This window comes from Salvia hispanica, chromosome 4 (assembly GCF_023119035.1).
Source record: "Salvia hispanica cultivar TCC Black 2014 chromosome 4, UniMelb_Shisp_WGS_1.0, whole genome shotgun sequence".
NCBI lineage: Eukaryota > Viridiplantae > Streptophyta > Magnoliopsida > Lamiales > Lamiaceae > Salvia > Salvia hispanica.
In genome coordinates this window covers 53,441,845-53,456,462 of record NC_062968.1, presented here as the reverse complement: position 1 = coordinate 53,456,462, position 14,618 = coordinate 53,441,845, and the positions used below count along the sequence as shown (strand labels likewise).

The window sequence follows — 14,618 nt, the reverse complement described above, 5'->3', positions numbered from 1 at the left end:
CATAATTTAAAACATAAGAGAAAGCGTCCATAAGTTGAAGGCAAATTGGAGTATATCTTAAGCTTTTGTTTTTGAAGACGCTTTTATTTGTGCCCCCTAATTTTAGTTGGGACACCGACAATGAGGAAATTTTATGAAGTGCTGGTGGTATAATTAGACATAAAATTAGAGTCTTTTAGCATTAAAAAGTGTCCTTATCCGATTTTTAGGTTCAGTGAATTAAGTATTAGGAGGGAGAGAAGACAAATTTTAAAAACCCTAACCCTAATAGAAGCATGCATTATAGGAGGAGGATGACAGAATTGTGTACTTAATTGGATTTATCAAATATGTTAGCTCAAAAATTAAGTGCATTCATACTACTTTAAACTTCTCTGAAATCAAGACATTCCCTAAAGAGAAATTATTAATTAATGTCTACGAATTCTCTGACCCATTGTTGTTTCCAACAAATGAATAAAGTAGAAGACAATTCATTATTGGATATCTATCTCTAGTGTACAAACTCTACTATTTGAGCACCTTCAAACTTGATATCATCCTTTTGTTTGGCGCTGCATTCATTATTCATTTAAAATGTATAGATGTATCTATATGCATAGACACACACCTACCATTAAAATTGAAACTTGATTTGACTCTGGTGGTACATAAAATATTTATGAGTGGCTGAATTATACATTAATGAATCTTGTTTCCACCACGTTCAAAAATCTTGTCTGCAACAACTCTTGTTGCTAAGGAGGGTGGGGGACTGCCTTTTGCAATTTGGTATATCATCGTATCATATTTATATATGCTTGCTATAATATCAACCAGCAATCATAATTAATTCTGACTATTGCATGATATAAGTATAACTGCATATTTATTTGGTTTTTAAATGATGGGACATTGGGACCCCTGACTAATTTCGTAGAAAACCTTCAAAATAGAATTCATTCCTAATAAAAATATATTTTTTAAAATAAGTGTCTCAATTCTTTCTCATAATGTAGTGTTTAATGTTAGTATATAGAATAGAAAGATGAATTAAGAATTAATTTAAATGAGCCAATAATGTAAAAATTGGCTTCCCAATGATGACATCATGCAACAAAACACACTACAAAATTTAAAAAAATCTTCCTTTTCTTGTTTCTGTTTCCAAGGAGGGGGAAGATAGCTTCTTTATGAGGAGATTCGGGAATCTTCAAAATCAGATTTGAGTTGGCCCAGTGCTTGTTTTGGGGCCCAGCCCACGAACTATGAACAAAACCAGAAACTAAAGAAACTGCATTTGTTTTATATAATTAAATTTTAAAATATTTTATCTTATCCTATCATTTTCAGTGTTTTTGACAAATATTATCCACCTTACAGTGATTACAAACGGATACCAAGGTTCAATTTTCGCTTTAAAATGTCCTGCAAAATATTTATAGACACAATTGCGCGTGTAGCTCTGCACACCTACATACATGCCAAAATATCAGTATTTTTGTTTGTTGGAGCTACTTGTAATAGAGTACTATCACTATGACAAAAAAATTAAAAATTAATACTCCCTCCATTCCATATATAGTTATGGAGGCAATTTTTTTCGGTACGAAGACGAAAAATGAGTTGACTTTTACTAAAAAGAGAAATGACTCTATTACTATGGAACCTACCAAAATGGCAAAACGACTCTATTACTATGGAATGGAGGGAGTACAAGAAATAATAACACGAATCATTTAACTATCATATATCCACTTATGCTTGTAGGGAGAAAATTTTAATTCAAAATTTTTTTGTTAAAATAATAGACAAAGTTGAGCATTTACGCTTCTGTAGATATAGGTGAAGATGTATAAAAGAACTAGTGTAAGAAAAAAAAAACGAGTGTAAAAAAATCCAACAAAATTAAATAGTAGTAGTAGCAGTAGTAAACAAAAATCAAATATTTACTGTATTTAAAAAAATGTGTTATCATAGTATGAGAAAAATCCAACAAAATCTCCTTGGTCAGGCTATCATGGCCATATATCCCCATTTTTCTCCATCACGTGCTTCTCACGTGGGAATGCCCCCACGCCACAACAACAACCTTTGACGGGACAGGATCAGTGCAGAGGCTGCCACGTGGCCACGCTTGTGATTGACTTGATTTTCCAAAGTCTTTTTAGTAGGGACCTCTCTCTCTCAAATTCAATACTATTCGACAAAACATATAAATCATGTTCTTCTTATTAAATGCGTTTTTAAATGAAATTTATGCACCACAAGTGCAACTGACGGATTGAGAGGGAGTCGAAGTTAAGTCATTTTGAATAACGTATAGATATTTTCATAAATAAATTAATTTCTCTGCATAATGCAATCGTTATTTTATAGTGTAATTGGTAAAACCATGTCTCAAGTATCTAATTAGCCATAGAGCTTTGTACCCTCTTCGAACAACATCATGCCTAGCTCGTGCCCTAAACAACGCACATTCTTGTTGATTTTTTTAATAATTGGAGTAAAATTGCAGACATTTGGTTTGTTTCTCTAATTTTGGAGTAGAAATTTCGAGTGGATTCCTTCTTGTCTCAAGTTTCTTTTATTAATTCACTTAATTTGTGCAGTTAACATATAATTATGTGTTACGATATTGATATTTAATAATCATTGAAATGATGAATCTAGATAGAAAATTACGTTTCACTTCAATTAGGTCAACTTATTTTTTTTAATAAAATAAATTAACTTCTTATAATTACACAGCTCCATTGACCAAGACATACAAAATTCAACTAATCTCAAGACTAACCAAATTAACAAAATTGTCCTCCTTATATAGATATAGCATCACTTGCCCAATTTTGATAAAATCATCCATGCTTTGGGCTACACTCTTTAATAATGTTACTTTTCAGTCTGATATAAATTTAACCCCTGAGTTATAAAAATAACTAGATCCAAGTCAATTTAAAATTTTAAAGTGGGCCCAAAACCAAGAATCCAAGTTCATTAACCCTAAATTCTTAAAGGTGATAATAAATCCAATCATATAACAAAAATTCATTAAAAAACCAACATGTAAAACCAACAAAATCATAACAAAAAATGAGATTTCAAAAAAACAAACATTGCACATCTTAGTACCCTAAAGGCAGCTTCCACAGGTCAGAGCAATCTCCACCTCTGTCATCTTCCGCTGCCCGGTGACCATGGTGCGAAATGATCCCGAAAGCAGGGTCCGGGCCGCGCATGAGATTCAACGTGACATGGGCCCGGTGTTCTGGTGCGAGCCATCCCGGCCCTGTCTTGCAGTCGTTGCCAACTTGGGTGGCATCGAGCTGCCTGCAGGCCCGATTCTCGGCGATGAGCTCGCACAGTGCGGCGCTGCACATCGCCGGGAGATCTGGTGCCGGCAAGGCACTCCGCGAGGCGTACCTCGCCGGTGACAGAAGAGAGAGAACACACCCACTGTTGTTGATGTTGACTAAGTGTGGATGTGGGTATCTGCCCGCACCCACCATCTTTATGTCTGTAATCATAAATAGAAGTGTGTCATCTTAATCATTAGGACAGATTAAAAAAGAAAGTGAATAATTTGTTATGATATTGAGGCAATAACTTATAGTCATAATTCATAACTAATTATGATAAGATTAATTAAAACTTAATTTGGAGCGTTGCAAACAATTAATTAATTTTTTCATTTAATTTAAATTTTACTTGTAATAAATACATTACTTAGGTTTGATAAATCCAAAACTATGGTAAAATGTAAATACATAACTTTTTTAACTTCAACCTTAACCAAATAAATGCAGATGGAAAAAGTGTGTCGGCAGGTGAGAATTTTAGATGACTTAAATGCACCCAAATTAATGAATTATGTGAGCAAGTTGCAATTCTTTGAAGAATCAAAGATTAAAACAGAAATTTGGTTTGAGAAAATTGAATGCAAGTATGGTCCAAAATCCCAAATACAAGGCTGAAAATTGGTAGATTATGATAGTACATGACTTAATTTAGGTGTGTTGTACTTTGAAGTGATGTAAGAAAGAATTTAAGTGTAAGATTAAGGTACCTTGATATTGTCTCCTAGCAAAAGAGGTATGCTCTTGCGAGCTCTTTCTTCTTCTCTCATTGTGGCCAGCCAGCCTCCTTCTGCAACTCCTCTTCGCCTCATCGAACTCCGCCATCGCATGAAATCTACACAACCGAGCACTAAAGTAATTGGTATATATGCAAAAATGCTCGGTAAAAACAAAATACCGAGCACTTTCTGACCACAATTAATAAATGCTCTTTATATGGCTCGTCCCAAAATTTCTAAGCACAGACTCACAAACATACCGAGCATTGTCGGTGCCCACAAAATATAAGGACTCACAAATTTGCTATTCCCCATCATACACGATTCATTTCAATTTTTATCACTCCCTCCGTCCCCTATATAATATTGAGACTTATATTCGACAAACTAACACGATCAAAATAGTAGTACTAAGATTGACAAATTTCCGAGCACATGCTATTTCCCATCATATGTATTTGGTTTCAATTTTTATCACTGCTGTATAAAATTAAGACTTATATTCCACTAACTTTTTACCTGCTGCATTGTTGGCAGAAGCGTTGGTCGATTCCATGAAGCACGACTTTGGGGGCCTTGGCGTGCATCTCGCACACCTTGTGCCTCTTGTGGTAGTCCTTGGCGTTCGCCAAGGCCGCCTCGCACCCCTCCACCTGGCACCGCGCCGCCCCTCCTCCGCCGCCGGCCTTACCTCTTTTCGTCGGCGGCGGCGGAGGAGACACGTCCCCCAAATAATGCCTCTTTCCAAGCTTCAAGTAGTCCTCCCATGCATGGTTGGGGCTGAAATTACCGTTATGCCCTCGCCAGTTATAATCCATCCTTTCTTCCTTCCTTCCTTCCTTACACCAACAGAAACTGAATGTTACTACTATGTGGGAGAAAGAGTCTGCTTCTGTTGTTGCTGTAGGAACAAAAAAGAGGAAATAGAGAAAAGAGGTGAGAGATAAGAATGATGGTGTAGTACTACAAGTAGGGGTATGGTTGCAACTGCCTTATAAGTTAAAGTCACAGCACTTGATTGGTGCACAGACGGAAATAGATTTATCATGACATATTTTAGACTATCTTAATTTGTTGTTGTTCACAATTTTTTAAAATAATTATAGTATTTGTCTCTTATCAACATACACATCACTGATCCCTTGATGGAGAAGTATAATTTATACTAGTACTTTCATTAATCAACACAACTTGATATGTGTTTTTCTTATATACTATAAAAATAAAATTTTAAACACAAAGTAATAATGGGAGTGGTGATTGAGTTCGACCAGTGATAATAATACTGTGCAATTATTGAAAGAAAATAAGGGAAGCAGTTGTAATAAGTGAAATTATTTGTGATAAAATGGACTGGTATAGGGGTCAGAAGGGCTGGACATATAAACAGAGGGAAATAAATACTAATAGTACCCCATAAAAGAATGATGATGGGACTTGAGAAAATAGTTTGTACAAACATGACCCAACACATACACTGTATACTGCAGTGTGTACATGTGAGTGTATGTGGGAAAGTATTTTCTTGCACTGTGTTACTCTAAGAATGGCAAAATAAGAGGTTGCATAACAAAATTTTGGTTAGGAATATGCTAAGTTCTATTCATGATTAAAAAGGGTTCACAATTCCAAAAAGTAACATGGTAGGAGTATGTAGGATGATTGGATTGTACCAAATTAAGTACCTAGACATTATAAGTTGCAGCAGCAAAATAGATTGCAAGAAAATAAAACTAGTGTTAGAACTACAAGAACACTAACCTAAGATATTAGGGAAAATAGACTTATGTTGCTGCATTTTATTGTATAATGGAGTATCTTTTTTGTTCGTCTTATAAAAATATTATCTCCGTCTCACTATATAATTAACTTTATATTCTTCATTATTTACAAAGTTTGTTATCAATGACACCCTTACTTCACTCACAATTTTTAATCTGTCTTTAGTGATTCAATTTAAAAGACTTAATAAAATAGCTTCTTAAATTGTTTAAAATTTTGAAGTTAAAAGGTTATATACCCAGATACCCAAATCTTAAATTTATCACCCCTGATTAGATATTATTAACTGATGAAATTGATATTCAATGAAAAGTATAATTGGGTGAAATAACTCGTAGCTAGTTAATGAATTTTGAAAATAATATATATAGTGATTATATTTATTTTAAAATTTAATATAGAAACAAATCATGCACGCGGATAATGATTTGGTAAAAGGGGGTATGAATTTATGACTTTAATCATATGGTAAAGGGAGTGTGAATTTATGATTTCAACACACATGGACCAACCGATATTGCTTGATTGTGACCACTCTTCAACCTTCTTTTTCTTTCCGCCTTTTCTTTTTTTGTGGATTTATCGTTTTATTTTATTAATCAATGCAATTCCTACTCGTTTTAAATTGTCATCTATCTATTTCCTTAATTCCTAGTATTTATTTTACAATTAGCATCAGGATATTATAACTGAAATACTAGGATTATTGTACTTCTACAAAATTGAGATTAATTTGTGTTTATACTTTGAAAAATATTTTGGCAAGAAATTGCATGTGCACTGTTTTCTTGATGATTATGTATCTAAAATTGAATGATTATTTATATAATAAATTATAAAGTAAAAAAGTGAATTGGCCATTTCACAGAAAAAAGTGTAGCTCGGATTTTGAGCCAACTTCCTCTTTTTGATGGAAATTGGGGGACAATCACATACTCCCAAACAATAGACAACATTTATGTTTCTTACTGTAGCTTTTTAAATTATTGCTTTGAGTAATTTTGTAGTAGTATCTCGGTTGTTATTTGTATAAAACTTTTAAGTAGGGCTATATATTTATATATTGGTCTTTAAAAAAATTATTTAAAAACTGTACCTTTATTTCCTCTCTCTCCAAGTCATATAAGTGGCAAACTAATACTCCATATTTTGATTTCCTCATTACAATTTTCAGCCACAATTCTAGTTTTTAGTGATTTTATCAGCTAATCTCTATAACAAAGGAATAAATAGTTGGGGTTAGGACACGTGTAATTAGCCTACACCTTGAGGATCTTGTTCATCGTAAACCACACTGTTTCTTTTAATGAAACACAATACCATGCTGTATTCTATTATAAGAGAGAGAATCATATTGCAAATTTATAAGGGGACCATTCTGAAGCATTATATAACACTGTTTCTTTTGCACTACCTCGATGCAGTGGTCATTTTTTTAAGGTGTAGTTTACTTTACTTTTTGTTTGAATAAATTATTAAGAAAATCATAATATTTGATCAAATTCTAGCCTATTTTAAAATAAATAAAAATTGAATTTCTTCTTATTTTTCTCATTGCAGATTTTGTTGGTGAAGTCATATATGATATGAAAATCGAGGAATCATGTGTATATGTTATCGTTCCGACTGATTTTTAAAGATTTATTGGAACAAAGATGATAAAAAAATTACCTTTACTGAAATAAAATCGCAATTTTGTGAAATCCATCTTTTATTTATAGTAATCCTTCGGAGATCAAAATTTGCAGAAAACTCTGGAAAAAGTACATATCTCAACACACGAATGATAAAGAACACAAATATAATTGGTGTATTAGAACTATATATGAAAGAAAAAGTGCAGATATGAAACAAAAATGAGAACCTAAAAAAGAATCCAATAAGTATGAAGCAATAACAATGGGCCTTCGCAGACGCTTATAATTTTATATTTGTATTTGGGAATTCGGTTGACCCAATCCCATATATTAGCCGAACCCAAGTAACCAAGTTCAGCATACTACTATTTTTCGATTTTTTTAAAAAAATAATCATCTACTTAAGCAAAAGTTTATACTAAAAACTAGTAATAAAATTAAATATCCGATTATTTATTTTATCAATAATTGTAATATGTATATTTAGGTAGGTATATCTTTAATTATTAATTAGAATAAACGAATTTAAAAGTACATTTACTAAGTAGTCCTATTTTTTAAAACTCTCGCTCACTCAAATCTGTAGATATTCCATATTTCTTCTCAATCAATAACACAGTTGACATAATTCCAGAATTAATTAAATACGGAATTTTAGAATAAAAGTAATCGGTTAAAGCCATATAGTGCTGACTGCTGACCAGGAATTTTTACAATAATACTAGTATTACAGTTTCTATTTATTCCAGAAAAAAAAAAAGATGATTTGAATTTAAAATGAGGTACATGGTCATACTATCTTTATAGGTGATTTAATGTTTAATAAACCACTAGAAAAAAAAAACAGAATCAGTTTTCATTTAAATCAAAACTATAACAAGAATATAATAAGGTGTCAGTTAAATTGTTATGACTAATTATTTATGCTTAATTTGTGACATTATTTTAAGTAGGAGGGGCGGCTATCACTACTTATTATATAATTATTCATCTATAATTAATCTATCTATGAACTAAACACAATTATATATTTAATCATAAAATATAATTTTACATAACTTTCATAAACCTTATTTATGAGAAGCATTTGAATTAAATTAAAAAAATGAGAGCCATTTAAATTATGCAGCTAAATTCATGCAATTTCTATTAACTCAATTGTCTCATTCATTAACAAAATGTCCTCTTTTAATGATGTTTAAAACGATGCAATTCATTGAATCGACCTTTTTTTTTCCTTTTTCTATTATATTAAAATATTATCATTTTTAACATCACTAAAAGATGTTGATTTGTGCATGAATGAAATAATTAAGAGAAACTGAAAGTTCATAATTTAATATTCGAATTTCAAAGATAATATGAGTGACCAAAATTTGACAAAAACTCGTACTCCCTCATTTCATTATTAATTGAGTCGGGAAACAAAGGTCCTACTGAGGAGATTAAGGGATGTAGTTAAGAGACGTGGTTAACATCTATTTTTGAAAATTTTCGATTAGGATAAATTTTATTGGAAGAATAAAAATAATAAAATAAAATATATTTTGTGAGACTAAGGGAGCATCTCATTAGAAAATTAAAATTCCAAACATGTCCCTTTCACAGTTCCCTCCCTCCAAAATAATTTATCCGACGCATGTTTAAAAGATATCGGCGCCACGTGTCATGCGTCTTTATCCAGAAGCGCAGCGCATTGAGTGATAATACGAAATTGTCCCCACGCTATCGAAAGTCCTAGTAAATGGGGTTCAGTACTGGTTTCACATTTATATGTGGTGTTACCGTGTTAGTGCGTCTATATTTTTATATTTTCAAATTTTGATAATGCTATTTAGATTATAATGTCCTTTTGTGGGTCTATGCATATTTTCAAAATTGCTATAATGTTATTTTGAATATACTTTCTGCCCAATCTACATTAATTTGCATAAACCTTCGCTGTCAATGAAAACTGCTTTAAGTTACATCACATTTCGATCTACCTCGTTAACTTCAAATATCAGCTATAAAAATATTACTTATAAAGTTTGAATTTATTTATAACTATTCTATGGTGAAATCTTTGGAAAAAAGTGTAAATATGACGTTCGTGATATCTTATATGGATGACGTAGCTGATGATCAAATGATGTCGTTCATATCTCAAAAAAACTGAGTTATCTGATAGTGGAATGTGGGCCGAATACCATTTATAGAATATTCCAACAGTGACTCCTAAATTGGGACACCCAAAAATAATAAACCGGATGCGACCAATTCTTTTGGTCATCTGATAATTGCAAATAAATCAATTTGTCATTGTTTTTTTCAAGTGATCTGTAAAGTTAAAAAATTGACAAAATTTTAATCAAATTTCCGTTCATTTGGCATATTGGGTATATAATATTCGTGTGTTAAACATACGTTAAAGATGGAGTACTAAACAACTCCTTCAACGTAGTACTTAATTCAGATACATGTCAACTTCATGCATTGACTACACATCGATAAGACTAAATTAAATAATGAGATAGCCTTCATTTGTGACTAAAAGTATACATTAGTTAAAATCGTGTTAATTAAGAGCTACATGTCTTGTTGCTTTCAAACATGGAAAAAGGCAAATAAAAAAAAAGAAGCAATTTTGCATATGGCCTCAGAAGTCATATCTCTAGGATTTTTGTTTGGTAGCAAAATTGAACGATTTACAGTTAAAATTATTGAATTCGAACTTACAACAAAGTCTGACTGTCTTCTTTAAACAGTTCCCACAACTGTTCTGTCTCATGTTTTTCCTTTTGTACTACTAATATTTATGAGTACAAAGTATTAATGTTGTCTTGATTCATTCATCATTATTTTGATAACATCCCATTATTTAGCTAAATTTTGAATGAGACTTTGAATGGTTTATATAATTGTAGACAGTGATGGTTAGCATTGAAATATATACTACTAGTAAACATTGGAGCTGTAATATTTTTATCCAAAATAAAACTTGGAAAAAGAAATAAATTATAGGAGTATTTCCCTCCTTAGAATTCTAGTGAAAAAAATACTATTACCAGTTAAAGTAGAATCAGTGTAAAATGAGTCATGCTACAAACTTGTCAAAATTGGAAGGAAGATATTAGAGCATCCGCAATGGTCGGCTAGCGACCGGCTAGCCGATTCGTCGCGCTAGCCGAACCATTGCAATCGGCAAACACGAAATCGGCGAGCGGATCGGCGTGGGCTGGCCAATCGCTCGTCGGCGCCGAAGTTTGGCCGATCGGCTAGCCGCCATTGTGGCGGCCCGATCGGGCCAGCGATCGGCCAGCGCCGAATTTTGATTTTTTTTTTTTTTTTTTTTTTAAAATCATATATAAACGCGATTTTCGTTTCATTTTCATTTGCACCACTTGTTTTAACGATTTTTCTCTCTCTAACTTTCTGTACAAGAGCATCATCGAGCGATGAGTAACGCGGGTGATAGCGGTAGTGGTAGTGGTGGGGATCCTGAGGAGTACGAACGAAGGATGAACGAGGCTATGGAGGCCTACATGAACCGCGGGATGGAGCGGTACATGTGTATGGTGGAACGGCAGGCAATACCTCGCCCTCCACGAGTTGTCCACCACCGAGCGGTGATTGATCGGGATCACGTAGCTGCACATCAGCGGCTGTACGAGGACTACTTTGCAGAGTACCCGCGGTTTCCCGCGAACATGTTCCGGCGGCGTTTTAGAATGCGCGGGGAGTTGTTTATGCGCATCGTTGGGGCATTGGAGCGTCAATATCGTGTTTCCGATTCGGGCACGATGCGGGTGGCAGACCCGGCCACACCCCTATCCAAAAGTGCACGGCGGCAATTAGGCGGTTGGCCTACGGAGGCGCGGCGGACATGTGGGATGATTACCTCCACATCGGTGAGTCGTCGGCCCTGAAATGTCTGAAGGAGTTATGTGGGGGCGTGATCAGCATTTTCGGTGAGCAGTACCTTCGAAGCCCTACTCCCGAAGATTGTCGGAATTTGATGCAGATGCACGGGGAGAAGCATGGGTTCCCCGGGATGTTAGGCAAAGCATAGATTGTATGCATTAGGAGTGGAAGAATCTGTCGATCTGCACGGAAGGGGGCCTACACGACCGGCTACAAGTCAAAGAACCCCACGATAATCCTCGAGGCCGTAGCCGGTACCGGCTGTGGATGCGGCATGCGTATTTTGGGGTGGCCGGGTCGAACAACGACCTCAACGTCCCGAACTCGTCTCCCCTCTTTAACGAGAAGTGCCAGGGCGTCGGTCCGGCCGTCTCTTTTGTGGCCAACGGCAACCGGCATGATATGGGCTACTACTTGGCGGATGGGATATACCCTCGGTGGCCGGTCTTTGTGAAGACGATCCGACAAACAAGTGATGAAAAGAAGGCCTACTTTGCGCAACGACAGGAGTCGGCGCGCAAGGACGTGGAGCGCGCATTTGGTGTGCTCCGGTCTCGATGGGCGGCAATTAAGGGCCCAACGCGTTTGTGGGATGTCGGATGCGTTTCCGAGATAATATACCCCTACATTATCCTGCACAACATGATCGTCGAAGACGAAGGCGTACAACCGACTAGTTGGGTCGGTGACGATGAAGCCGGTCCAAGCCACGGAACGGCCACCCCTAGTGTACGACAGGGGGTACCTCTCGATGAAGCCGGCCGACTCAAGGAATTTGCCAACATGCGCCAAGTGGATGCTCATATTCAACTCCAAAAGGATATAATTGAAGAGTTGTGGGCACGGAGGATTGCACGGCGATAGTTTTTTTTCTTTATTATGCATGTAATTTTTTTTTATCTATGTAACTTTTTTTAATGCAATTAATGAATTTTCCCGTATATGTGTCGTACATTTAATTCCGTATTTTAATCGTAATTTTAATTCCGTAAATGTAGTATATTTTGAATTGTTTTTATTGCGGCTGGCCTATGGCTGGCCTAAATCTGATGTGGCAGGTGGTATTTTTAGTGTTGCTGATGTGGCAGGGGAGAAAATGGCTGGCCTATTGTTGGCCTAAGCACCATTGCGGATGCTATTAAGGTACTTAATTATAATTTCCTTTTACTAGTATTATTTGAATTTCCCTTTTTTTGGTATTTTATGGTGAGGGGGTAAAATCAACTAAACAAAACGAGATAGGACAGTCATGACAGTTACAAATCAAGGAAATTATTGTCATCTCAGGAGTCAATCAAATTGGCAATCATTCTAAGCTACGTTAGAATAAATTTTTTTGTAAAAATCGAAACAATTCTAAATCATAAGAAAACAAACAAATTTTACTTACTTTGTCCCTTCACAATGTTATGCACATTTTCTATATCACATCACCATCACACTTGTCATAAAATAATTGAGTTCATACTAAATTAAAGGCAGATCATCTACGCAACGAAACTACCTTCCTGCATAAGTTTATAGTAGTTAAAAAAATTGGAGGATAAATGTTTTTAATAATTTCTCAAAAAGGTAGAACAATAAAGGATAGAGTCATATTATACTTTTAACTAATTCTAATAAAGGCAGCAGCTTTAGGGTACTATGAATTTCGTTTTGGGGGAAAAAGAACTCAAATCCCAATCGCATTCAATTCCCTCACTCCTTATTAGTGAAAGCTAGTGCTATTTATTTATATTATAATTAGTCACAGAGTATTTTTCTAAATTTATGAGAATGCACGTAAGATTGTTTACATAAATTCAAATCTATTATTCATATAATCACTCTTAAATTATGAATATGTAATAATTGAGCTGCTCAAAGTAACCAAAGTTGGAGTTTACGGTGATGCACTTGTTGTTTAGTTTGGTGTTGCGTTTGTTATTTCGTTTAGTCCGATCATGTTGGTTTGGGTGTCTGTTTTGCTCGTGCCTTGTTTTTTTTTTATACTTTTTGTTGGTTTTTACTTTCTTAGGGTTTTTTGCATCGTTGACTGATTTGTATCCTGACTTGCTCATTTATTTGTGGTTCGAGCACTTATTTTATCATAAAAATGATAGTTGAGCATATTATGGCTAGCTAGTTCTTTCCATTTCTAATTTAGTTACATTATTCTTTGTTATTGGAATTGTGCATTGATTACTCCAATTATATGCATTGAAAACATATGGAATTTAAATGGTGTGCCCAAAATGGTGCATGAAATATAAAGGCTATATATATCCACTACAAGGAGGCATATATATTTGAGGTTGAAACTTGAATGAAATAAGAAGAGCATTCTAACACAAGATATAATGTTACATTTCCACATATAATAATAACATGGAGTACTAATTACTACTACTAATATTCTTGAAATATGAGAAAATATAAAGCCATAGTAAAACTCATTTAAGTCAAAATAACACTTGGAAAACAACTTACAACCATAATAACATACTAATACCAGCTTATAATTTTTAATATCATTATTATATATAGAGACAACAAGGATATTTATTTCCTAATTTGGGGTCCACTTATTTTCAGCACATTACATCCTTGAGAAGCTTGTACCTGCGGGCGGAGGGGCGCGGCGAGGGGGCTTTTCCGGCGGGTTTGTCCGGCGCTTCGTCGGTCCTTTGGTGCTTGATTTTGTCGCCGGAGTAGGCCGACCTGGCTTCATTTGCATGCTTGGTATTCCTAGGCGTCGAATTCCCGTGCCTCGATGATGACGACGACGACGACGGATTCCTTTGCTCGTGTTGGCACCAATCGCAGATCTCGATCGCCTCCGCCAATTCGGTGTAGTAGTTGCTGCAGTACCTGTGGATTGATTGATCCGATTCAATAACAAAATCGAATTTATGAATATGAATTGGGTGATGAATTGATGATGATCGCATGCCAATTGTATGAAGAAATGCTTAGAGAGAGAGAGAGAGAGAAGAGTGATTACGAGTGCTGGGAGCGGTTGCGGCACTTGGAGCAGCGGAAGAGCTTGTCCGGGAACCCCACATCGCCGCACATACAACACACAGTCTGGAGATCCACCATTTTTTTGTCGTTTCGATGGGATTGGAACGAGAATCGAGAAAGTCTGGCCGCCACAGATGAAATTAAAGCCACAGAGAGAAGAAGAAGGGGATAGATAAGTGGTGTGTGTTTGTGTGTTCAAGTCTCATATATATGTGCAGCACACGCACACAAATATATAG

The 14,618-nt window shown here is 35.1% G+C and overlaps 2 protein-coding genes across 2 annotated transcripts; both read right to left on the bottom strand.

Annotated features, from left to right (window-relative positions):
- Positions 1-2,997: 2,997 nt before the first annotated feature.
- LOC125219277 (squamosa promoter-binding-like protein 7) lies at positions 2,998-5,059 on the bottom strand. The gene is made up of 3 exons (XM_048121209.1): positions 4,574-5,059; positions 4,046-4,170; positions 2,998-3,496 (listed from the first exon to the last, which is right to left on the bottom strand). The coding sequence occupies exons 1-3, from the start codon at positions 4,870-4,872 to the stop codon at positions 3,105-3,107; spliced, it is 816 nt and encodes a 271-aa protein (XP_047977166.1). The 5' UTR covers positions 4,873-5,059; the 3' UTR covers positions 2,998-3,104.
- Positions 5,060-13,701: 8,642 nt separating this feature from the next.
- On the bottom strand, positions 13,702-14,618 carry LOC125219278. Its single transcript, XM_048121210.1, has 2 exons — positions 14,360-14,618; positions 13,702-14,226 (listed from the first exon to the last, which is right to left on the bottom strand). The coding sequence occupies exons 1-2, from the start codon at positions 14,455-14,457 to the stop codon at positions 13,947-13,949; spliced, it is 378 nt and encodes a 125-aa protein (XP_047977167.1). The 5' UTR covers positions 14,458-14,618; the 3' UTR covers positions 13,702-13,946.

What these genes read in the sequence shown, in the direction of transcription:
- LOC125219278 (XM_048121210.1), bottom strand. Translation starts at nt 14,457, where the DNA reads ATGGTGGATCTCCAGACTGTGTGTTGTATGTGCGGCGATGTGGGGTTC. An exon ending in CGCAACCGCTCCCAGCACTC is followed by an intron (nt 14,227 to 14,359) that starts GTAATCACTCTT and finishes ATCAATCCACAG; the next exon opens with GTACTGCAGCAACTACTACA.
- LOC125219277 (XM_048121209.1), bottom strand. Translation starts at nt 4,872, where the DNA reads ATGGATTATAACTGGCGAGGGCATAACGGTAATTTCAGCCCCAACCAT. An exon ending in TTCTGCCAACAATGCAGCAG is followed by an intron (nt 4,171 to 4,573) that starts GTAAAAAGTTAG and finishes TCGGTTGTGTAG; the next exon opens with ATTTCATGCGATGGCGGAGT. An exon ending in TGCTAGGAGACAATATCAAG is followed by an intron (nt 3,497 to 4,045) that starts GTACCTTAATCT and finishes TTATGATTACAG; the next exon opens with ACATAAAGATGGTGGGTGCG.